The following is an 18,218-nucleotide window of genomic DNA, read 5'->3' as shown; positions in this document are numbered from 1 at the left end:
CAGAAGGTCGGCCACACCAACGGCAGGACAGCAGGCTGGGGTGGGAGGTGGTCGGCTGGCCTGCACTCCCCACGCCTGCAGGGGAGCAGATGGGGGCCCCAGGGAGCGGGGGATGGTCCCAGGAAGCCCTGACAGAGTAGAGGGTTCCCGAGGCTCACTGGGATGGAAGACAGGGCGGGGAGAGCTGTTCCTGCCCCGTAACCCCTGCCCCCAGCGCCTCCAGGAGGCTCTACCCCCAGTTTGGTGGCTCAAGCAGGTGGCTCTGAGAGTCCCCGCCCAGCTGGCTGTGGGTCTGGTCACGGAGCAGTGTGCCAAGGCCTGGGGCCAGTCCTCCGGCCCACTCCTGGATGGCTCCCCCCTCGGCCCCAGCCCAAGGCCCCGTGCCCTGTGGCCCCCCGGCTCTCCGGACCCAGTAATACCTACAAATATTTTTTGTTTTCGTAGACGTCATGCAGCTTTAGAACGTGTGGGTGCTCGATGAGCTTCAGGATGGCGATCTCTCGCTCCACCTGCAGGGGAGGGAGTGCCGTCGTGGCAGGGCCGGGCTCATCCCTGCCAGGCACCATCCACGACTCTCCTGGGCCATGTGGGGTCAGGCCATGGGGGCCACAGACACAGCGCACCCGCTGCCCTCAGGATGCTGCATGGGCCTGTGCGGGCAGCACTGGGCTTTGGAGCAGGCCAGCCTAGCACTGGGGTCTCCACCCCTCCATCACACAGGGCAGGGATACCTCCCTGCCTCCCCACTGGCTGCGCCTGGTTCCTGCCAGCCCTTCAAGGGGCTGGACCCCATTTACACCCCAAGGTCCCCTCCACTGAGCTCCCATCTCCCCACTCAGGTATCTCATGGGCATCTTAAACTTGGCGCCCAAATTAACAGGTGAGGCTCAGCCCCTCTGCCCAACTCCGGCTAAGGCAGGGTGGGAATCTGCCTGTCTGCCACCAGTGCTGCCCCTCCATCCAAGTGACCACCACCTTCCCTTACAACCAGCCCATCGTGGGTCCCCCGAGCGTCCCCAGTCAGGCCCCCTAAGTCCCCCCCTGCCCCCACCAGCCAGTGGGGTCCTCACTGATATCACTACCCATCACCAGCCCCCACCAGTCTCCACCCTCCTGGTTTCTTCTCCCCATATGCCTGGAGGGCAAGGCAGAGCCAGGTCTGCTCCCCACTAGCTGGCTTAGAGTGGACAGACATCTGAACAAAGGAGTGCAGACAGACGGGGAACCCAAGGCCTGGGCAGTCCCCTCCCCACTGAGCATCTGGACCGCTGCCCAGGAGTCCTCCAAGTCAGTCCTTAAAGGGGACCAGACACCAGCAGGGCTGGAGAGGGAGGGGGGAGGGAGGGGGATGGGAAGGAGGAGAGGCTGCAAGGCCTCCTGGGACCGAGCCCTTCCTCTCCCCGCTCAGAGGCAGAGAGCTGGTCCTGATTCACCTGGGCTGTGCCCCAGGCTGGGAACAGCAGGACCCCAGGGCTGGCTTTCCTGCCGCTTTCTGCCCCGAGCGTAGGCCCGCCCTGCTGCCCTCGGCCCCGCCCACAGGCCCGACCCACTGTCCTTGGCCCCGCCCACAGGCCCGCCCCGCGGCTCTCGGTCACGCCCCAAGCCCGCCCCGATGCTCTCGGCCCCGCCCACAGGCCCGCTCGCGGCTCACCTTCATCAGGACAGACTCGCTGAGCTTCTCCCGGTTGACAATCTTGACGGCCACCTTCTGGCACGTGACACAGTGAATCCCCAGCTTCACGAGGCCTGGGGTCGAGAGAGGGGCCCTCAGACACGTCCGGGCCACAGCCCAGGCCCTGACCAGCAGAGACCCCGCCCACACCCAACCCAGGCCCCTCCCTCGGCGTCAGGACCCAGCACCCCCCGACCCCGCCCAGCCTGTCTTGAGCCAGACCCCACGGCCACCGTCTGCCCTCCTATGCTCTTCGATCACTGCCCAGAAGTTGTATCCGACATCACTTTGCCCCACACCACATCTCCCACAGGATCGGCCCTCTGCCGCCTCCTCCAGCCCTTGCTCCTAGGCCAGTGACACCTAGTGTCCCTTCCCCAGACGTTCAGCTGCAGCCCTGGCACCCTCAGCAGGTCTAGGGCCATGCCCTGCCGGGCCCCTCAAGATCTCACACGGCCTCCCCACCCCATACTGCAGCCTCTGCTCTCCTGCCACCTGCACCCGTCACCCTCCTTTTGGCCTGTTGACCCTTAGACAGAGGTGCCCCCATGCCTGTGTCCAGCTCACTGCTCTCCCCAGGACACCAGGACAGGCCCAAGGCCACCCGCTGGGCAGCTGCAGCCCTGCGGCCCTCCTCCCCAGACCCCCCGCAGGACAGGATGCTACCTGTGGTCACCACCACACTTCAGGGCCCCGGGGTCCTGGTCGCTGCCCCTGGCCTCTTGCGCACAGCTGGGGGCCTCCCCTGCCCCCGGCTGGGATGCTGCCAGAGCCTCAGGAGCGCCTCTTCCAACCTAGCCCACCCGCCACCAGCTGCCCTCCACCCTGCGCCAGACCCTCCATGGCCGATATGCCCTGCATCCCCTTCCAGCACCTGGGCCCTACCCTGATGCTCTCTGAGGTGACCTGTGCTCCCGGACGGGCATGGAGGTGAGTGCCATGGCTGGGGCTGTGTCCAGCACTGGGAGGCTGGGACATAGCCCCTTGTAGGCCAACCCGCTCCCCACAGCACTGCAGCTTCTGCTGGGTTTTGAGGGTTTTGAGGGGCGTGGATCACGGGACGCCCACTCTGTCTCATTCACGCTCTGCCAACCCTGTCATTGCTGCTTTAACTGCGACCTTGACAGCGTCTCATGGTCACTGACCACTGCTGTGGGGCTGGTTCTTACCCGTCTACAGAACCTTTTGCTTTATATGGGAAATGAGTTCTTTGCTACGTACACTGAAAACATGTTCCCAGGGGACCGCGCATCTCTGTGTCTGGCCGTCCGTCTGGGTGCCTCACAAGTTCAGTCCCACCTCCTCCCCAGCACTGCCCATCCTCAGCTCAACCAGGGCCCCTCAGCAGCCCTGCAGCCGCAGCCTCACCCTGTGGGCCAGTGAGCTCACCAGTGCGCCCACAGGGGCAAGAGAGGGACGAGGGCTAGGGGCCAGGCCTGGTGGAAGCCGGAAGCCCCGGGCTCCGGGAAGGACAGAGGCGCTGCAGGTGAGCCCACTGCGTCCCGTCTTCTGCCCGGGAAGGACTGCGGGCTCCTGGGGCCTCTTGCCAGCTGCCTTTGATCTGGCGCACAAGCCCTGTGATTCCAAGTCAGGGGGAGAGCAAAGGAGGTCCGGGGAACTGCACCAGCCCCTGTAACTCAGAGCGGAGGCACGGGGACTCCATAGCCGCCAGGACAGCTGGCACCGACCCCGCCCTCCCCACATGAGGTGGGTCTTGGCCCAGACACGGACGCCAGCAGGGGTAGCGCAGCATTGAAGGCAGACTTCTGTCGGGTGAGCCCCGCAGACAGCTGAGGCCACAAAGCAATGAGGATCAGCACCAATGGGTGGCAAAGCCGCTCCCTGGGGCACGAGCTCCTGCAGGTCTCCAACACGCAGGACAGACGCCGGACCAGACGCAAACAGAGCAGGCGGGGGCTCCCGGGGAGACACCAACGGCCCAGAAACGCCCCACGGGTGAGCCTCACAACTCAGCGCGCATGCCACACACCGGTGAATACACACCCTTGCAAGCGTGTCCTTGGGGGGCGGGAGCCGCAGTGTGTGGGGAGAAACGTGGTCCTGCTTCCAGAAGGAAAGGAAGTGAGCCTCCAACAGTGACACAGGTGACTCTTGGGCAATTAAATGGCTGCTGTCACTGTCACCGTCACCGATAATAATGACAGCCAAACTGCAGACTGCGCCCCGGGGGCCGTGTGACGTGGGGGACTGTTACCACCATCACTTCGCATACGAGGAAGCTCGGTGGCTCCATGAACCAGCTGGTGCACGGCTGCTCAGAAAGCCCCAGAGGACAGAGAAGCAGGGCAGGAGGTGCCCTGGATGAGCCTCGTGCCGTCAGGCATGAGCCCACCACAGCCAGCTGCCTGCAGGCCTGTGGGCTGGGGCCCCGGCCCCGGCGCACGGCAGGGGGGCAGGAGCTACTCTAGGCCTCGTCCTAGAGCCCTGGTGGCTCCCTCTCAGCCTTCGTCTTTCTCTGCTTGCTGCCGCTGTCCCTGAAAGTCCTCTGCCCACAGACTCTTACACACCCCTCAAAGCCCAGCATGGAGGCACCCCTCCTTGGTGAAGCTTCCCTGCCACCCTGGGTGTGCTGGGGTGGGAAGTTCGGGTTCCAGCCCCGCCGCTTCCCTGGAGGCAGGGAGTGGAGAGCGGGCTATCGGGAGCCCTCCTGCTGGGGATCCTTACGGCCTCCCTAATCACCCCACCCTTCGAACGCTCAGGCTCATTTTCCAATTGTGATTTTATCTCTAATTATTGTCTTCACAGCAAATATAGGCACACATCAAGAGAAGGGAAGTATACAGTGTCACAGATAATTGCAGAGGGAGCAGAGCCAGTCCCGCCCAGGCGACGGAAGCCAGAGGGCGCTGAGCCCACTCAGGGGCGCCCCACTGCACCCCAGGCTCAGGCATAAGCACGCAGCTCCTCAGCGTGGAGCGGCCCCTTACCAGGAACTGGTACCTGAGAGCAGACCCTGCACCCGGACCCAGGCGCCCAAAGAGTGTGCAACCCTTCCCCTACCTGGGCTGCGGGCAGGGCTTCCCCCAGCACCCTTGCCCCTCCGCCAGTGGCTGGGCCGCCAGAGAGCTGGTAGGCAGGGGGCTCCCGGGCTCAGCTCAGCAGTTCTCTGCAGGTAGTGCCCAGCCCTCCTGCCCGCCGGCCTGGCCAGCCTTCAAACCTATGGCACCAGTGTGGTCAGAGGAAGGAGGCCAGAGCCCCCAGGCAGCCTAGGAGTGGTGGGGAAGGGGAGGGTGGAGACTTGCAGGCCTGCAGGGGTCCCAACACGAGAGGTGGCCTGAGAGGCCTGTGGGGCCAAAGTTGGGGGCGGTGGTCCTGGGCAGATGCCACACACCCCAGCTCTCTTGTCATTCTCCTCTGGAAAAGACCTGCTGGAGGGCTCTGCACCCTGGGACTGCCAGCTCGGAGGACTGGGCACCACTCTGTGGGGAACCCCGAGAGGGGGCCTGGGACCCCATGACTCAGACTGCCGCTGGGGCAGGACAGGGTGGGCAGGGAGGAGTGGCAGGGCAGGGGACCCTCTCCGCCAGGGCTCCAGCCCCGGAACTCAGCAGGGCAGTGGAGGCTGAAGGGTGGTGGGTGGTGGGGCAGTGGGGGACACCCCTCCCTACAGACACAGTGGGGTCACTGCCTCAGACTGCACTCCAGCCACCAGCGCTGTTTCCCTCCCCAAGTACCGAGCTTCTGGCCTCTCAGGGCGGCCCAGCCGAGGCCCGCTGCCCCCAGCCTCACATGTGGGGACCCCGGGTACCCCCGCCGCCATCTGCTCTGAGCCCTTCAGTCTCGGGGACGGCAGCTCAGCCCCCCAGGGGGCCTGCCCTCCATCCTTCGTCCTGAGCTCAGAGCCGCCCTGAGGCCTGTCTCCAGGTGCCAGGCCACCGCACAGCCTCCCTCAAGCATGCTTGGGAAGGTCCTGCCTGTAGGGCCCCTGCCTTATTGCCTGTGGCCATCGGGTCATGAGCCCCCTAGCTGGCCCCTCAGCATCCCAAGCCCAGCCCACGCCTCCCCGTGAGCGTCCTGCGCACCCAGGCCTTCTCCCACGGCCCCTCACGTGGCTGCTACGGGGGGCTGGGACAAGAGAGGTCCTGCTCCTGTCAGTGACATTCTTCTGTCAGTTTCCATCTCGGATGCCACCCCGACACACACTCCCAGCCCATACGCTGTCCACCCCGTCCGAGCCCCTGGATGGTGGAGGGCACTGTGACCTCCCTCCCAGGAGGGAGACATCTTATGGGCCGGCGCCTCCCCAAGAGCAGAATTAGGGTGCAGCTCCCACACTTCTGGCCCCTGAAGATGGCCCGAGGGTCCCCATCACCCCTGGGCCTTCCCCTCAAACCCAGCTGCCCCTCAACTAGCTGGGAGAAGATTCTCAAGGCCTGAGGGCCACACTTAGCAGGTGTCTGGTGGGAGGGCTTCTGGGTCTGCATCCCCTCCACCAACCCCCTCCACTCAGGCGTCTTCTTTCTCTGAGGCTGACCTGTATCCCACCCCCAGAGGAAAAGGCTCAAGTTGGACCAAGTGACATCACAGCAAAGTGACCTCAAGCCTCCCCCGGCAGGGGTGTCTCACGGCTTCAGTCCCAGCACCACCAGCCAGCGCTCAGCGGCTGCGTCCTCAGCCCCGTCCGCTACTTGCCGGCCCAGGAGCCTCTGCGGATGGGAACCCAGGGCTCAAGAGGGGTGCACACGCCATTGCACACACACCACACACAGGTCCCGTGTGTGGTCACCCTAGCCGGTACCCCCATGCCGCTGACCAGCCTTGTAACCTCAGCAACACAGGCCCCACGGGCAGAGTCTGGCGCCTGGGTCTGTCCGCTGGCACCCTGCTGGCAGAGCCCGTGAAGCAATGCGCTCGCTAGGGGTGCACACAACCCCAACAGGGCAAACCAAAGGGAGGGAAGCCATTTAAGTCACCAGATCTACATCATGCTGCCACCATGAGCACCCCTCCCTGGGGAGTGGAGGCAGCTGAGGGAAGAGAGATGGCCCCCCAGGGCGGGGGCTACCGGGAGAATGGAGGAAGCCTGGGCCCCTGCTCACTCCTGACTTGGCCTGCCCCTCCACCGCCCCCCCCCCCCGCCGCCGCCGCGGCCCCATGCACAGCGCCCTGGGGCTCCACCAGGGGAGGAGGACCTGCCCCAGCCCGTCCCCTGGCCGGGCCCTGCGTTCTCCCTCCCCAGCCGCACGCCTGGGCCCCCCCTCGTGGAGTCAGCTCTCCAGAGCCCAGAGTTCCCGCCTGAAGGCGAGACTGTGCTTCCTCCTCCCCCATCTCCATCCCGCCCACGCGTCAACTTCAGGCGTCAGGGCAGGCTCCCTCCTGCCCACCCCACCCCTGGGATCATAGGCCTCAGGGCCCACCTTGTGGACCCCTCTGGCTGCTGCCACGTGTCCCTGGAAGAGGGTGAAAGTTCAGAGAAAAGACAGGAGTCAGCTTGTGTCCCGCAAGGCCAGCCCAGAGGACGTGGGTCGGGAGCGGTCACGAGGCTCTGGGGGAGGGGGAGGGGCACCAGTGCCGACCCACAGCGCCGTGGCTCCGGGGAGGGGCGGGGAGGGCACGGGAGGTGTTCTGTGAACTAGAACCCTGAGTGCCGCAGCTCAGCGCTGACTGCAGCGGCGCAGGGCAGCTGCTGTCCGTGGTGCTGACAGCGCCAGTGCCGTGGTACAGGGCCTGGCCTCCGACTATCCCAGGCCTTTGGGAGACAGGAGACAGGAGACAGGGACACACCTGCTCACTGGAAGTCCCCCGTCAGTGTGCTCACATCAGCCTCCCTGCGTGCAGCGCGCTGGGGGCCGCAGACCTGACAACAGCACCCTCTCCAGGTTGGGGGGGGGGTTGGCTGGATGCGCCAGAGCCCCAGCTCTGAGTCACCTGACAGCTCCACCCGCCCCGCAGGCTCCTGCTGAGCCAGGAGGAGGAGCAGGGCAGCCTGCCCAGACCCCCCCCCCCCCCGGGGCCCCTCTCAGCTCCACAGGAGACACCAGCATTCAGCCACTGATGCCCGCAGGGCCACTCCGAGGGTCACTGACGCCTGGGGTGGGCGAGTGACCCTCCTCCCCCACCAGTAACCTGTGTGGAGCACGCGGCCAGCTCCCCAGGGCCACAAGCACAGCTAACAGTGACCCACTTTCCACCACCTCGACCCACCTCACTGTGGGGCTGTGCTCCCAGGGGTGTGACAGGGAGACACTGCTTTCCTGGGGTGGACAGAACAGGGCAGCCCCTTGTCACCCCTCCTGCCTGGGCCCTCCCTGGACAAGGATGAGGAAGTGGCACCACACTGGCTCTTGGAAAAGTGAGTCAGCAAAGCTGGCCACCCTGAGCCAGCCCTGCCTCCTGACCGGACTGCCCACTGCAGGCACTGGGAGAAGCCTCAGAGGGCTGGTAGGGGCAGGAATGCGGCTGAGTCCCCAGCTGAGGAAGGGACACGTTTTCTGGCATCAGGGCAGCGTCCTGCTGAGGGCTTGCAGACTGCCCTTGGCTATCCCTGGGACCACGGCTTCCCAGGCTCTGAACCCAAGGGCTACTCAGGGGCCTCCGTGAAGGAAGCTCCCGCCAGCAGGGTGGTCTCAGCTGCTCCTGCAGCCCCACAGTCCTGCCCTGGCCACTGTCCCCACACACCGCACAACCCCACGCCAGCCTGAAGACCCCAGCTTGCCGTCAGGAGCACCTACACGTGCCCTTGCAATGCCAAGAGAGGGTGGGCAGTTCTGGGGGCAGAACTAAGGCAGGGACATGGGTTCTTCGTAGGCCCAAGGCCCAGATGGAAGCTTGTGCAGCCAGACAGGTCCAGACGGCAGCCACAGGTGATGAGACCCCAGGACCAGCTGGCCTGAGGAGGCTTCCCAAGGGCCGATTTGGGAGATAGCAGAGGCCTCTCCCCCAGCCCCCCGGGGTCCATCTTGGAAGGAGTGATGAGGAAGGAGACACAGGCCTCGCTCACCAGAGGATGAGTGTTTGCAGTGTTCTCAGCTGCACCTGGTCTCCCAGGCAGGCCCTTCCTGCGCCCCATCACCCTGCTGCTCCTGACTGCAGGAAAACAGCCTGGTGGCCCCTGCCTCTTGGAAGCCACCCCTGGCAGTGTGGTCCCCCCAACCCCAGCTGCACCGAGGCTGGACTGTGTGGCCAGTGGGACGTGGCACAAAGGACAGACCCGTTTCTCCAAGGTCAGGTGATAACAAGAGCACAGCCTCCATTCGGGCCCTGTCCCAGGATCACTGCACTGCGGAGCCCAGCTGCCACAGTCCTTGTGTGACAGCCACACCACAAGGAACTGAGGCCTCCGGCCGACTGCACGAGCGAGTCTAGGAGCAGGGCCCAGCCCCAGTCGAGCCCCCGATGCAGCCTCAACCTACACCCCAAGCCCCGAGCACCCAGCTCGGCTGCCCTGGACACCTTCCTCTGTGAGCGATGAGAGAATGCTTGCTGTCTGGAGCCACTATGCCTTGGGGCAGCTCATTCTGCAGCAAAAGATATCAGACAACTCAGTCCTCCAACTGCCAGGCTTCAGAGGAGCACCCGGGACCGGCGGCTACCACAAGCTGAGCACATGGTCAGCAGCAGATGGGCCTGGCAGTCCCGGCCGCTGCCTTCAAATAAAAACCACCTCCCACCCCCACAAGCCTGGGTCTCCTCACCTGTGGGAGCAAGAAAAGTAACCCCACCCCAACCCCCGCCCAGCCCCATCAGACAGCAGGAGCTGCCTGCGAAACTCTGGAGGCGGAAGAGGGACCACCTCTCCCAGACAGCCTACGTGGAGGGAGCCCTGGGGCCAGAGCCCCGCCCCTCGTCTGTCTCCACCCCCCACCTGCTGGTCCACTCCCGCCATTGCTAGGGGGACCAAGGGCCTGCCCGGCTCCCAGGGCTGAGTGGCTCCTGGCCCAGCCAGGTTGGGAGCTGGAGGGTGCTGGTGGTTGGAGTGGGTGTTGTGCGGCAGTCCCTCGTCCTGGGTGTGTTGGGGGGAGCGGCTGCATCCTTCTCTTCTAAACGCCGGGAAAGCTCTTGCCACAGGGTGTCCACTGAGAAAAAGGGACTCCTCACCCTGTCCTCCATCTCCCACATGGACCCCATCTCTTTCTCTGACACAGCCCCCTCCACGGTCTACCTGGGTGGGTAGGGGATCCCAAGGATGGGCTGGAGGCCACCCCACCAGGGCAACGGTTAGGACACCCCTGGTGCCCACCTGGCTCTCCTACCATCACCCCCACACTCGGCCTCCCCCAGAGCTGGGAGTACCCATGGACACTGTGGGGAGGAGGACTTTTAGGAAGAGTCTCCTCCCTCATCTTGCAGGACCAGCTCCAGGTGATGGCCAAGGGCTCCCGGCAGCCAGTGAGCAGCCCCTGAGTCCACGGGCAGGAAGCCACAGTGCAAAACGGGACGATGTGGGATCCACTTGGGGCCCTAGACCACAAGTGGGGCATCTAGGGGTGGACAGCAGCTCAGGAAGATGGTCCACGTGTCAGTGCCGGGCACCCACGAGCGGGGTCGTATCTGGGGAAAGGGCCTTTGCAGAGGTACTTGTGGACCTCACGATGCATGCAGGGTGGTCCTAATTCCAGTGACAAAGACAGAGGGAGACACCACGTGAGGACGGAGGCAGAAGCCGGGGTGTTGGGTCTGGAACAACCAGAAACCACAGAGGCGGGGCAGGGGCTCGGAGCTGACCCTCCCTCGGAGCCCTCAGGAGACCCACTTGCAGACTCCCGGGCCCCAGAGTTGACATGAGATTCTGTTGCTCTAGCGACTACGGCTGTGGCAGTGGGGGTGGGGCCCCAGGGACTGTGCAGGGTCCCTTCCCATATGTACCTGAAGTCTCCTCTCTTCACAGAGGGTCTCGTCCCTGCCAGAGGACTCTCTGTAAGCCTGATCACGCACTGTAATGTGAGCCTCTCCCTGCACCCTCACGCACTCAGCAGAAGCACCTGTGTCTGGCCAGAAGGGCAGCCCTCAACAGGACTTGGGCACCCTCGGGGCCTCTTGACCCAGCATCAGCCTGGAGGTGTTAGGACAGGGTTTGGGGGCGAGGCGGGTTCTGCTGCCTCTGTAAGAGCCCACAAAAGCACGCCTGGCTGGCTCTCACCACCGCCCTACCGGCACCAGGCATGGGTGGGGGGAGGGGCCCCGTGGGCTGCAGACCCAGGCAGCCTGGAGCATGGCTGAAGCCCTGGGATCGGGTGGGCTGCGGCACATGGTCAGGCCCGGATGTGGCCACCTGTTCCAGCAACACCACATCTGGTCAGAATTAAGGCTCCCAAGTGTGGTCCACATGAACCCTGACCCTCACAGCAGCCTCACTCCCATTCTCAGAAGGGAAGACCAAGGCTGGGCAAGGCCTGCAAGACCCCGAGGCCCATTCCACTGCCCCTGCCCAAGGCGTCAGGGTGAGGCCTCCCCACGTCCAACCCTGCAGGTGGGGCTTCCCCACAGGCTCCATCCCCATCACCCCCTCGGTACAGGTTTGGGGAGTCGAAGGTGAGTGGCACAAAGAGAGACGCTGGAGGGAATGCCCTCCTGCAGTTTCCCAGGGCTGCAGGAGGGGCAGAGGCCAAGCCCACGACACCCAGAACTCCTTTCAGCACCATGGACAGGAGCCAGTGCAGGTGTCTGGCGGGCAGGTGCGGGGGGAGTCCCACCCCCACCCAGGGACAGCAGGTGACTTGCTCCAGGTCACACTGGAGCTGGTGAGACACCAGAGCAGGGTGCCCTTGGAAGCCACTTGTCAGCACTCCTGGGGCACTTCCTCCGGCCACACCCCTGCCCTTCCCTGGGCCCTGCAGGAGGCCTGCCTGCACCGTATCTGGCGTGGCACAGCGGTGACCTGGAAACTCAGGACACCAGTGGCATGCACACCCCTCCACAAGGCCTCTTGCACATTACCCGGTCCGCAGGAGATGCTGCCCGGGTTCCAGCGCCTGGACGCTGAGCACTGCCCGCGCCCAGCACAGGGCCTCCCTAGTCTCTGGCCCACAGAAGGGCCCTCAGCAGTGAGAGAACACCTCCCTCCAACCATCGGATGGGACGGTGCTGCAGGAGCTCCCACCTCTGCAGAGAGTACCCCATGTGTGGCTCCAGCGGGGGGGGGGGGGGGCAGCGCAGGCTGGGAGGGACGGGGCAAGGCCCAGGGGGAGCTGGGCTGGGAGGGACCCTCACCCCTCTGCCCACTCCAGTCTCCAAGGCTTGTGCCCAGGGAGGCCTCTGGGATCTACCCTGCACCCCCATCCACAGTGAGGGCTGGGGGACTCTCAGGTCTTCCATCTTGGGGCCCAGTACCGCCTCCAAGGCCCTCGTAGGGAGACCATGCTGGGGTAGGATCCACGTTGCTGGGTCGGGCACCGGGGGCTCAAACTGAGGACAAGCCACAACATGCAGCCGCCCCACCCCACCCCAGGCTGCCAGCGTCCTCTCCAACCTGCCTGACTTTAGTTGCCACCCAGTAGCCCAGTCCCCGAGAGCCAGGGACCCGTGGTTAGCCTGGGGGGTTCCGGGAGCGTAGGCCCCACCTTCCCTGGGTATCTGCCCCGAGAATAAATGAAGAATGGCCACAGGCTCCCTCTTCCAAGGCCAGCAGTGGGGCAGGGCTCTACCTGGGCCCTCTGGCCCCAGGAAGCTCCTCAGACTGGACAGACATGCAGGTCTAGAAGGATGTATGTGTAGGGGCCGCCCTCAGCAGCTGCCCCCTTCATGTCTGGCTTCAAAGTCCCACTTCTCAGGCGGAGGAGCCAGGGAAGGGAGCAGCTTGAATGGGGATTTGGTTCCCGGGTTTGGGGAGCAACCCCCCACCAGCCCAGGCTCCCCAGTCCAGCGGAGGGGGCGCGCAGGCCCAGCAGGGCCTACTTCAAACACGCCTGGGCCCGTGTGCCTCGGGCCTCCTCCGCAGACTCAGACACGGCGCAGGAGGCGGCAGCCTCTTTGAAGCTGCTGTGGACATCAAAGCGCGCTCGCTCCCCCTCATTACAGCCCTGGCCTGCCCTCCCTGCGCACCCTCCTTTTCTGCTCACGCCCACCCCCACCCCCACCCTGGGCTGAGCTGGCACCCCGGGTCTCTCAGCCTCTCCTCCTGGGGCTCCATGCCCCTCAAAGCCCTCCTCCTCCCTGGTTGTGGGAGTGGTTGCAGGGTGGGGGAGGCCCGGGCCCCAGGCCCCCAGCTTTGTGCAGCAGCCTTCTGGGCCTCATCCACCCAGCCTGCGCCCACATTTCAGGGCTCCATGGAGGCCCTGCCGACCGCAATTCCCTGGGACCCCCCCACACCGCACAGCCCTCTCTTTCAGGGGTTGGGAAGGGGGCCCTGATGGGAGGACTCCGGGGCAGGCAACAGGGAGGGTGAGCCCGCGGCGCGGCCACGCACCCCGTCACGGATCACTCTCAATATAGATCGTGCTGTTTCCTTCGCCCACCAGCGCCAGGCAGGCAGGAGGGGGAGGCGGCGGCGCATGTCTCTTGGGAGACAACTGTTCGCGCTCTGAAAAGGAACCTCTCAAATTAAATTAATTAAGCCCTGAAATATTTCACACGCACTGCAGCCGCTCAGCCGCCTCTGCTGGGCTCCCTGCCCTCCCCACGCACAGCACCCAAACACGACTAGGGGACTGCTGTCCCCTGCGCTGGAGGGATGGAAACCCAGGGGCAGCCCCGGAGCCGGAGGAGGAAAAGGCCATGGGGGGTCGCTCCCCACTCATCCCCGGGAGCCCTTCCTGCCTCCTTGGCCATTCTGTGCCACTTAAATGGCTCAGGGCGCTATTCTGGTCCCCGAAGGCCCTTCTCAGGCTGAGCCCACTGTATTTGGCCAGCAGTGGGCACGGATGCCTGTGATATCCCCAGACTTCTCAGCCTGGCTCCCTGTCCCTGTAGCAGGGGTTTGGTTGTCCCCTGCAGCTTCAGGGGTGTCCCAACACCCTCTCCTGATGCTGGTAAAGGTTAAATGAGACCCCCCCTACACACACACACACACACACACACATATCTCAGTCCTGAGCTCCTGCACTTCCTCCCTCTCCAGGGGCAGCCTGGGACTGCACCCATGGAAAGGCCCAGCTGGAGGTGGGCGACAGGGTTCTAGCCCTCAGCACAGCACAGCCGGGGGGTCTCCAGGGAGGGGCCAGCCACACCAGGCACCCTCTCCCTATGGCCCAAAGGCAGCCTACAGGGTCCCAAGTGCTTCCAGGCCCAGAGCCCCCTGAAAATCAGCAGATGACCATTCACGCCTGCCCCTCCCGCCAAAAGACAAGCTCCGGCCCAGCTCTGCACCCAGTTGGCAAATGCTGATGGGAACACCAACTAAAGTCCGGGGATGGAGACCTCGCGTGCCGGGGCCCGGCCGGGGGTGGGGGGAGGGGCAGAAGCAATCCCGAGACACAAACCCTCCTCCCCCTAGAGGCGTGAAGCCAGGCTCCCGAGGCCAACACTGAGAAGGGCGAGACGCTGGGCACCTGCTGGACACCAGAAGGATGCCCGACACCGAGGCCTCGGGGCACAGTAACGGGGCAGACCCCTCACCCCACTAGAGGCTGACATGGCTTCTGCAAACAGTTAGGGTTAGGATCATCTGTGGCCAGGAGGTGCCTGGAAGCGTTTCCCAAGCCACCACACCAAGGGGCGTGTTCAGAAGCCATCTCCACTGGAGACGGGTGATGAGTTGTAAGGGGAGGCTGGAGGGAGGAGGGCCAATCCCAGGAGCACTGCGCTGGCCCAGGTGATGGAGGAGGCAGCAGAGCTGGGCGGAGTTCTGGGGAAGGAGTGGGCAGGGACAGATGCCTGGGGATGGGGGGTCCTGGGAGGGGGTCTGGGCTGCCAGCCAGTACCCGGAGGGGCTGCCAGGGTCCTGCTGGCTGGAAGGACTCAGGTCCCTGTGTTTGCCTCCTATCGACCTCACTCTGGATGTAAAGAGAGAGCCCAGTGGTGGAAAGGAGAAGCCTCCCAGCACTCCAGAAATGTCCAGAAGGAAGGGCAGGTGGGGGGGGGACAGGGCCGGTCACCCCAGGGGGGCTCCAGGAGTGTCAGCCAGGAGGCATGGGGGGGACAGGGCCAGTCTCCCCAAGGGGCTCCAGGAGTGTCAGCCAGGAGGCAGCAGGTGGGGGAGGACAGGGCCGGTCACCCCAGGGGGGCTCCAGGAGTGTCAGCCAGGAGGCATGGGGGGGACAGGGCCAGTCTCCCCAAGGGGCTCCAGGAGTGTCAGCCAGGAGGCATTGGGGGGCTGCAACAACAGATGGGGCACTTACTGAGGGCATGGGTGTGGGGACAGCCTGGGTCAGCATCCCCTCCCTCCAAGCCAAGACTGAGACACAGCCAGGGACAAACCCAGTACCACAGGGGCAGGAGGCTGCCCTGCTCCTCCTGTTCTGACAGGCCTAAGGCCCAGTCCGTGCCATCCACCTGCCCCCACCAGACACACCACGCTCCGAGCAGGAGACACCCCCTCCCCCGCCCAGAGAAACCCAGGAAGGAAGTCCAAGAACTGACCTGATAGAAACAGATAGAAGTATTTTTAAATTATTTTACTGTTTAGTTCATTGATTTACCAGGGTTTAATGAGTTGCTTCATCTAGGAAAGAAAAAATCCACAAAAAGGATGAGAAAACAAGACAGCGCTCCCCACATGGCAGTTTCCAGAAACGGGCACCATCTGAATTTATCAAACTGCACATCTGATAAACGTGTACTTTACTGTGTAGGAATCATACCATAACGAAGGTGTTTTAAGAAAAAAGAAATTGATACAATGAAATTGACTATACTTCAACTGAAAAAAAAAAAGAGGGCTCTAAGACATAGTTAATAACAACAACGGCCAAGGAAAGAACACTGAAACAAGATCCAAGAACGCGAGGGAGGGCCGCATGAGGCGGCGCGAAAAGACAGGAAGGAAAGGCGAGACCATCAAAGGCGGCCAGGGAAGCCCAGCGTCTGTGCAAAGGGAGTGGCTGCGGGCAGGCAGGGACGCGCCGCAAGAACCGACGCCCCGGCCAGCGCGTCAGCGCACAAGGCCCAGGGCTGCCCACCCTCTGGGCGCAAGCTGACCCCCGCCGGGCAGGGCCTCCGGGAGGTCACATCCTGGGGCCCTGCCTCATCCGTTCATTCATACACTCAACAGGGACTCGCTGAGCCTGTCCAGCGACAGGCATTCAAAACAACAAAAACAAAAAGGTGTGCACACCCCTCATTGTGGGGCTTACAACCCCAAGACACTCGGCTGGGGCTGAACAGAAACTGGCTGAGTGGCCACCTCAGTCCCAACCACGTGGAAGTCCCGTGTGGGTCAGACTGGCCAGCCCGCCCTAAGTGCCTGACAGAGGGAAAGGCGAGTCCCTTCGGGGGAACCTTTCCCCACTGCGGTCCAAACGGCTCCTCTGTGTAAATCGTGTCTGGCACATAGATGAGAAGCCCAAGTACAGGGAAGGGGAGACACGACCTCCCTCCAGAGGAGCCTCAGCCAACAGACGCAGACTAGACGTGACAGAAGAGAGGACCAGTGAAATCGAACACAGGTCAAGGGAAGCAGTGCGACGAAGAGACAGACGAGCCGAACGGCACGTCGGAGACCTGGGCACAGCACCCAGCAGTGGGACACGCTGGTGACTGGAGTCCCAGAGGAGGAGGGGAGAGGGGACAGGGGACAGGGCTGAAGATGTAAGAGATAATACTCATGCATTGCCTGCAACACACTAGACGCATCAGCCCATGGATCCACGGGGCCCACTGCCCCAAAAGGAGGACAGATACACAGAAAACCACACCGAGGCACGCCACTGCTAAACTGAGAAAACCGAGAACAACAGGAAACGGCACCTGACAAAGGGAGGCCATAGACCAGAAAGATGGCGGTCTGGAGCAGGACAGAGGGCTCCGGGAAGGAGGTTATCACAACAAACGGGGGCCTTGACAGAATGTATGGCCTGCCCGTATATACATGTAACGAGTTTACAGTAAACAGTGCAGTGGAAAAAGGAAGGCAACTGGGAACTCCAGGAAAATCAAAGGACTCTTCAAGCAAGTCATGGATGCAAATGGAATGTGTCAGAAAAGAGAGTCAACTCAACGGACTTTGAAACCCCCGATTTTCCCAAATCCTTAAAAGCCAGGTCTCAGAGCTGAACTGCCAAGTGGGTGGGTGGGCACAACTTCTTTCAAATGGGTCACCCGACTCCAGCGCCACCCACCAGGACCGGTAATCCTGGCACACTACCCAGCCCAGCACTGAATGACATCTCCGTGCTGACAGTTATGGAAACCCTCTTAATGACTTTTCACTTTTGAGAGTCAACCAACAGTCAAACCCCAGAAGGCCAGACAGAAATACTGTTCTATAAAAAAGAGGAAAGAAAAAAAGAAAGAAAGAAAAGAAAGAAAAGAAAGAAAGAAGGAAAGAAAGAAAGAAAGAAAGAGAGAAAGAGAGAAAGAGAGAAAGAGAGAGAGAGAGAGAGAGAGAGAAGGAGGGAGGGAGGGAGGGAGGGAGGGAGGGAGGGAGGGAGAGAGAGGGAGAGAGAGAGAGAGAGAGAGAGAAAGAAAGAAAGAAAGAAAGAAAGAAAGAAAGAAAGAAAGAAAGAAAGAAAGAAAGAAAGAAAGAAAGAAAGAAAGAAAGAAAGAAAGAAAGAAAGAAAGAAAAAGTAGCTATTAGAAAGGAGGACGGGAGGGAGGGAGAGGCGAAGACCAGAGAAAAGAGAAGCAATTCTGCTGGAACTAACAGAACAAGACAGGGGTTTACGGTGTTACCTGCAGGTACAAAGGAGCCAGGGACAACCTGGGAGGGACCCCAGCTACCTACCGTGAGGCGGGGTGGCGGGGAATGGCGGATTCAGAGGGTACCAGGATTGCCAGCGTGACCCACCAAGACCCTGAGGTGTGAACTCACCTCCAAAAGCAGTGCAACAGCAAAGGGTGTAGCCTCTCGCCCTCTCCAGCCCCTCGGGGGCCACACTGTGGCCCGTGTGCTGATCAAGGCTCAGGGCTGCCTCGGGAACTAGGAGCCAACTCTGGCCATCATGTTGTTCTGGGTCCTAGTGGCAATGGACTTCAAAACCTTCAACTTTTGCAAATCGGTAAAAACTAAGACACAGAACAGAAGTACCGAGAGCCCAAGGCCAGGTGCTCAGAGCTCCCACAGCTGCCTTCCAGGTGACAGTGGCCGAAGGAGGTCGTGGGCCACGAGGGAGCCCAGAGCAACGGGGAGGCAGCACCCCACGGAGCCCTCACCAGGACCACCTGTGAGCATCGCAGACGTGGGTGAGTCACACCCCCTTCTAGTAAACTCTGCAGAGGAAGGATGGGCAGTGGTGTCTCGAGGGTGGGGCGGGCAGAGGGAGCGGCCCAATGGGCAGGGGAGGCAATCGGGGGTGCCCTGCTTACGAAGACTTAAATACAGCAAAAATACACTAAAGTTGGGTCCACTGGGTAGCAGTCTGGCCGTTCTTCAAATAATTAAACCAAACAGTTACCATTCCTACACGTGTCCCCAAAGGAGGCGAAAGCAAGGACTCAAACACACCTGCATACAGCGTTCACAGCCGCCAAAGGCACAACCAGCCCACATGCC

The 18,218-nt window shown here is 62.8% G+C and overlaps 1 protein-coding gene across 13 annotated transcripts in view; it reads right to left on the bottom strand.

Annotated features, from left to right (window-relative positions):
- Positions 1 to 18,218, bottom strand: part of BRSK2 (BR serine/threonine kinase 2) — a 60,667-nt gene that overhangs the window by 21,016 nt on the left and 21,433 nt on the right. For 12 of the 13 annotated variants that reach the window (XR_010383276.1, XR_010383277.1, XR_010383278.1 and 9 more), the window contains exons 2-3: positions 1,652 to 1,746; positions 424 to 509 (exon numbers count right to left, since the gene is read on the bottom strand). Coding sequence is in view for 10 of the 13 variants with exons in the window: in XM_064491959.1 (XP_064348029.1) it covers positions 424 to 509; positions 1,652 to 1,746 (181 nt within the window). In the remaining 3 variants the exon portion in view is untranslated. Of the gene's footprint in view, positions 1 to 419; positions 510 to 1,651; positions 1,747 to 18,218 lie in introns of those variants that run through there. The other variant, XM_064491966.1, reaches the window with a different exon arrangement.

The sequence above is a fragment of the Camelus dromedarius genome, chromosome 12 (genome assembly GCF_036321535.1).
Source record: "Camelus dromedarius isolate mCamDro1 chromosome 12, mCamDro1.pat, whole genome shotgun sequence".
NCBI lineage: Eukaryota > Metazoa > Chordata > Mammalia > Artiodactyla > Camelidae > Camelus > Camelus dromedarius.
This window is presented reverse-complemented; position numbering and strand designations above follow the sequence as displayed.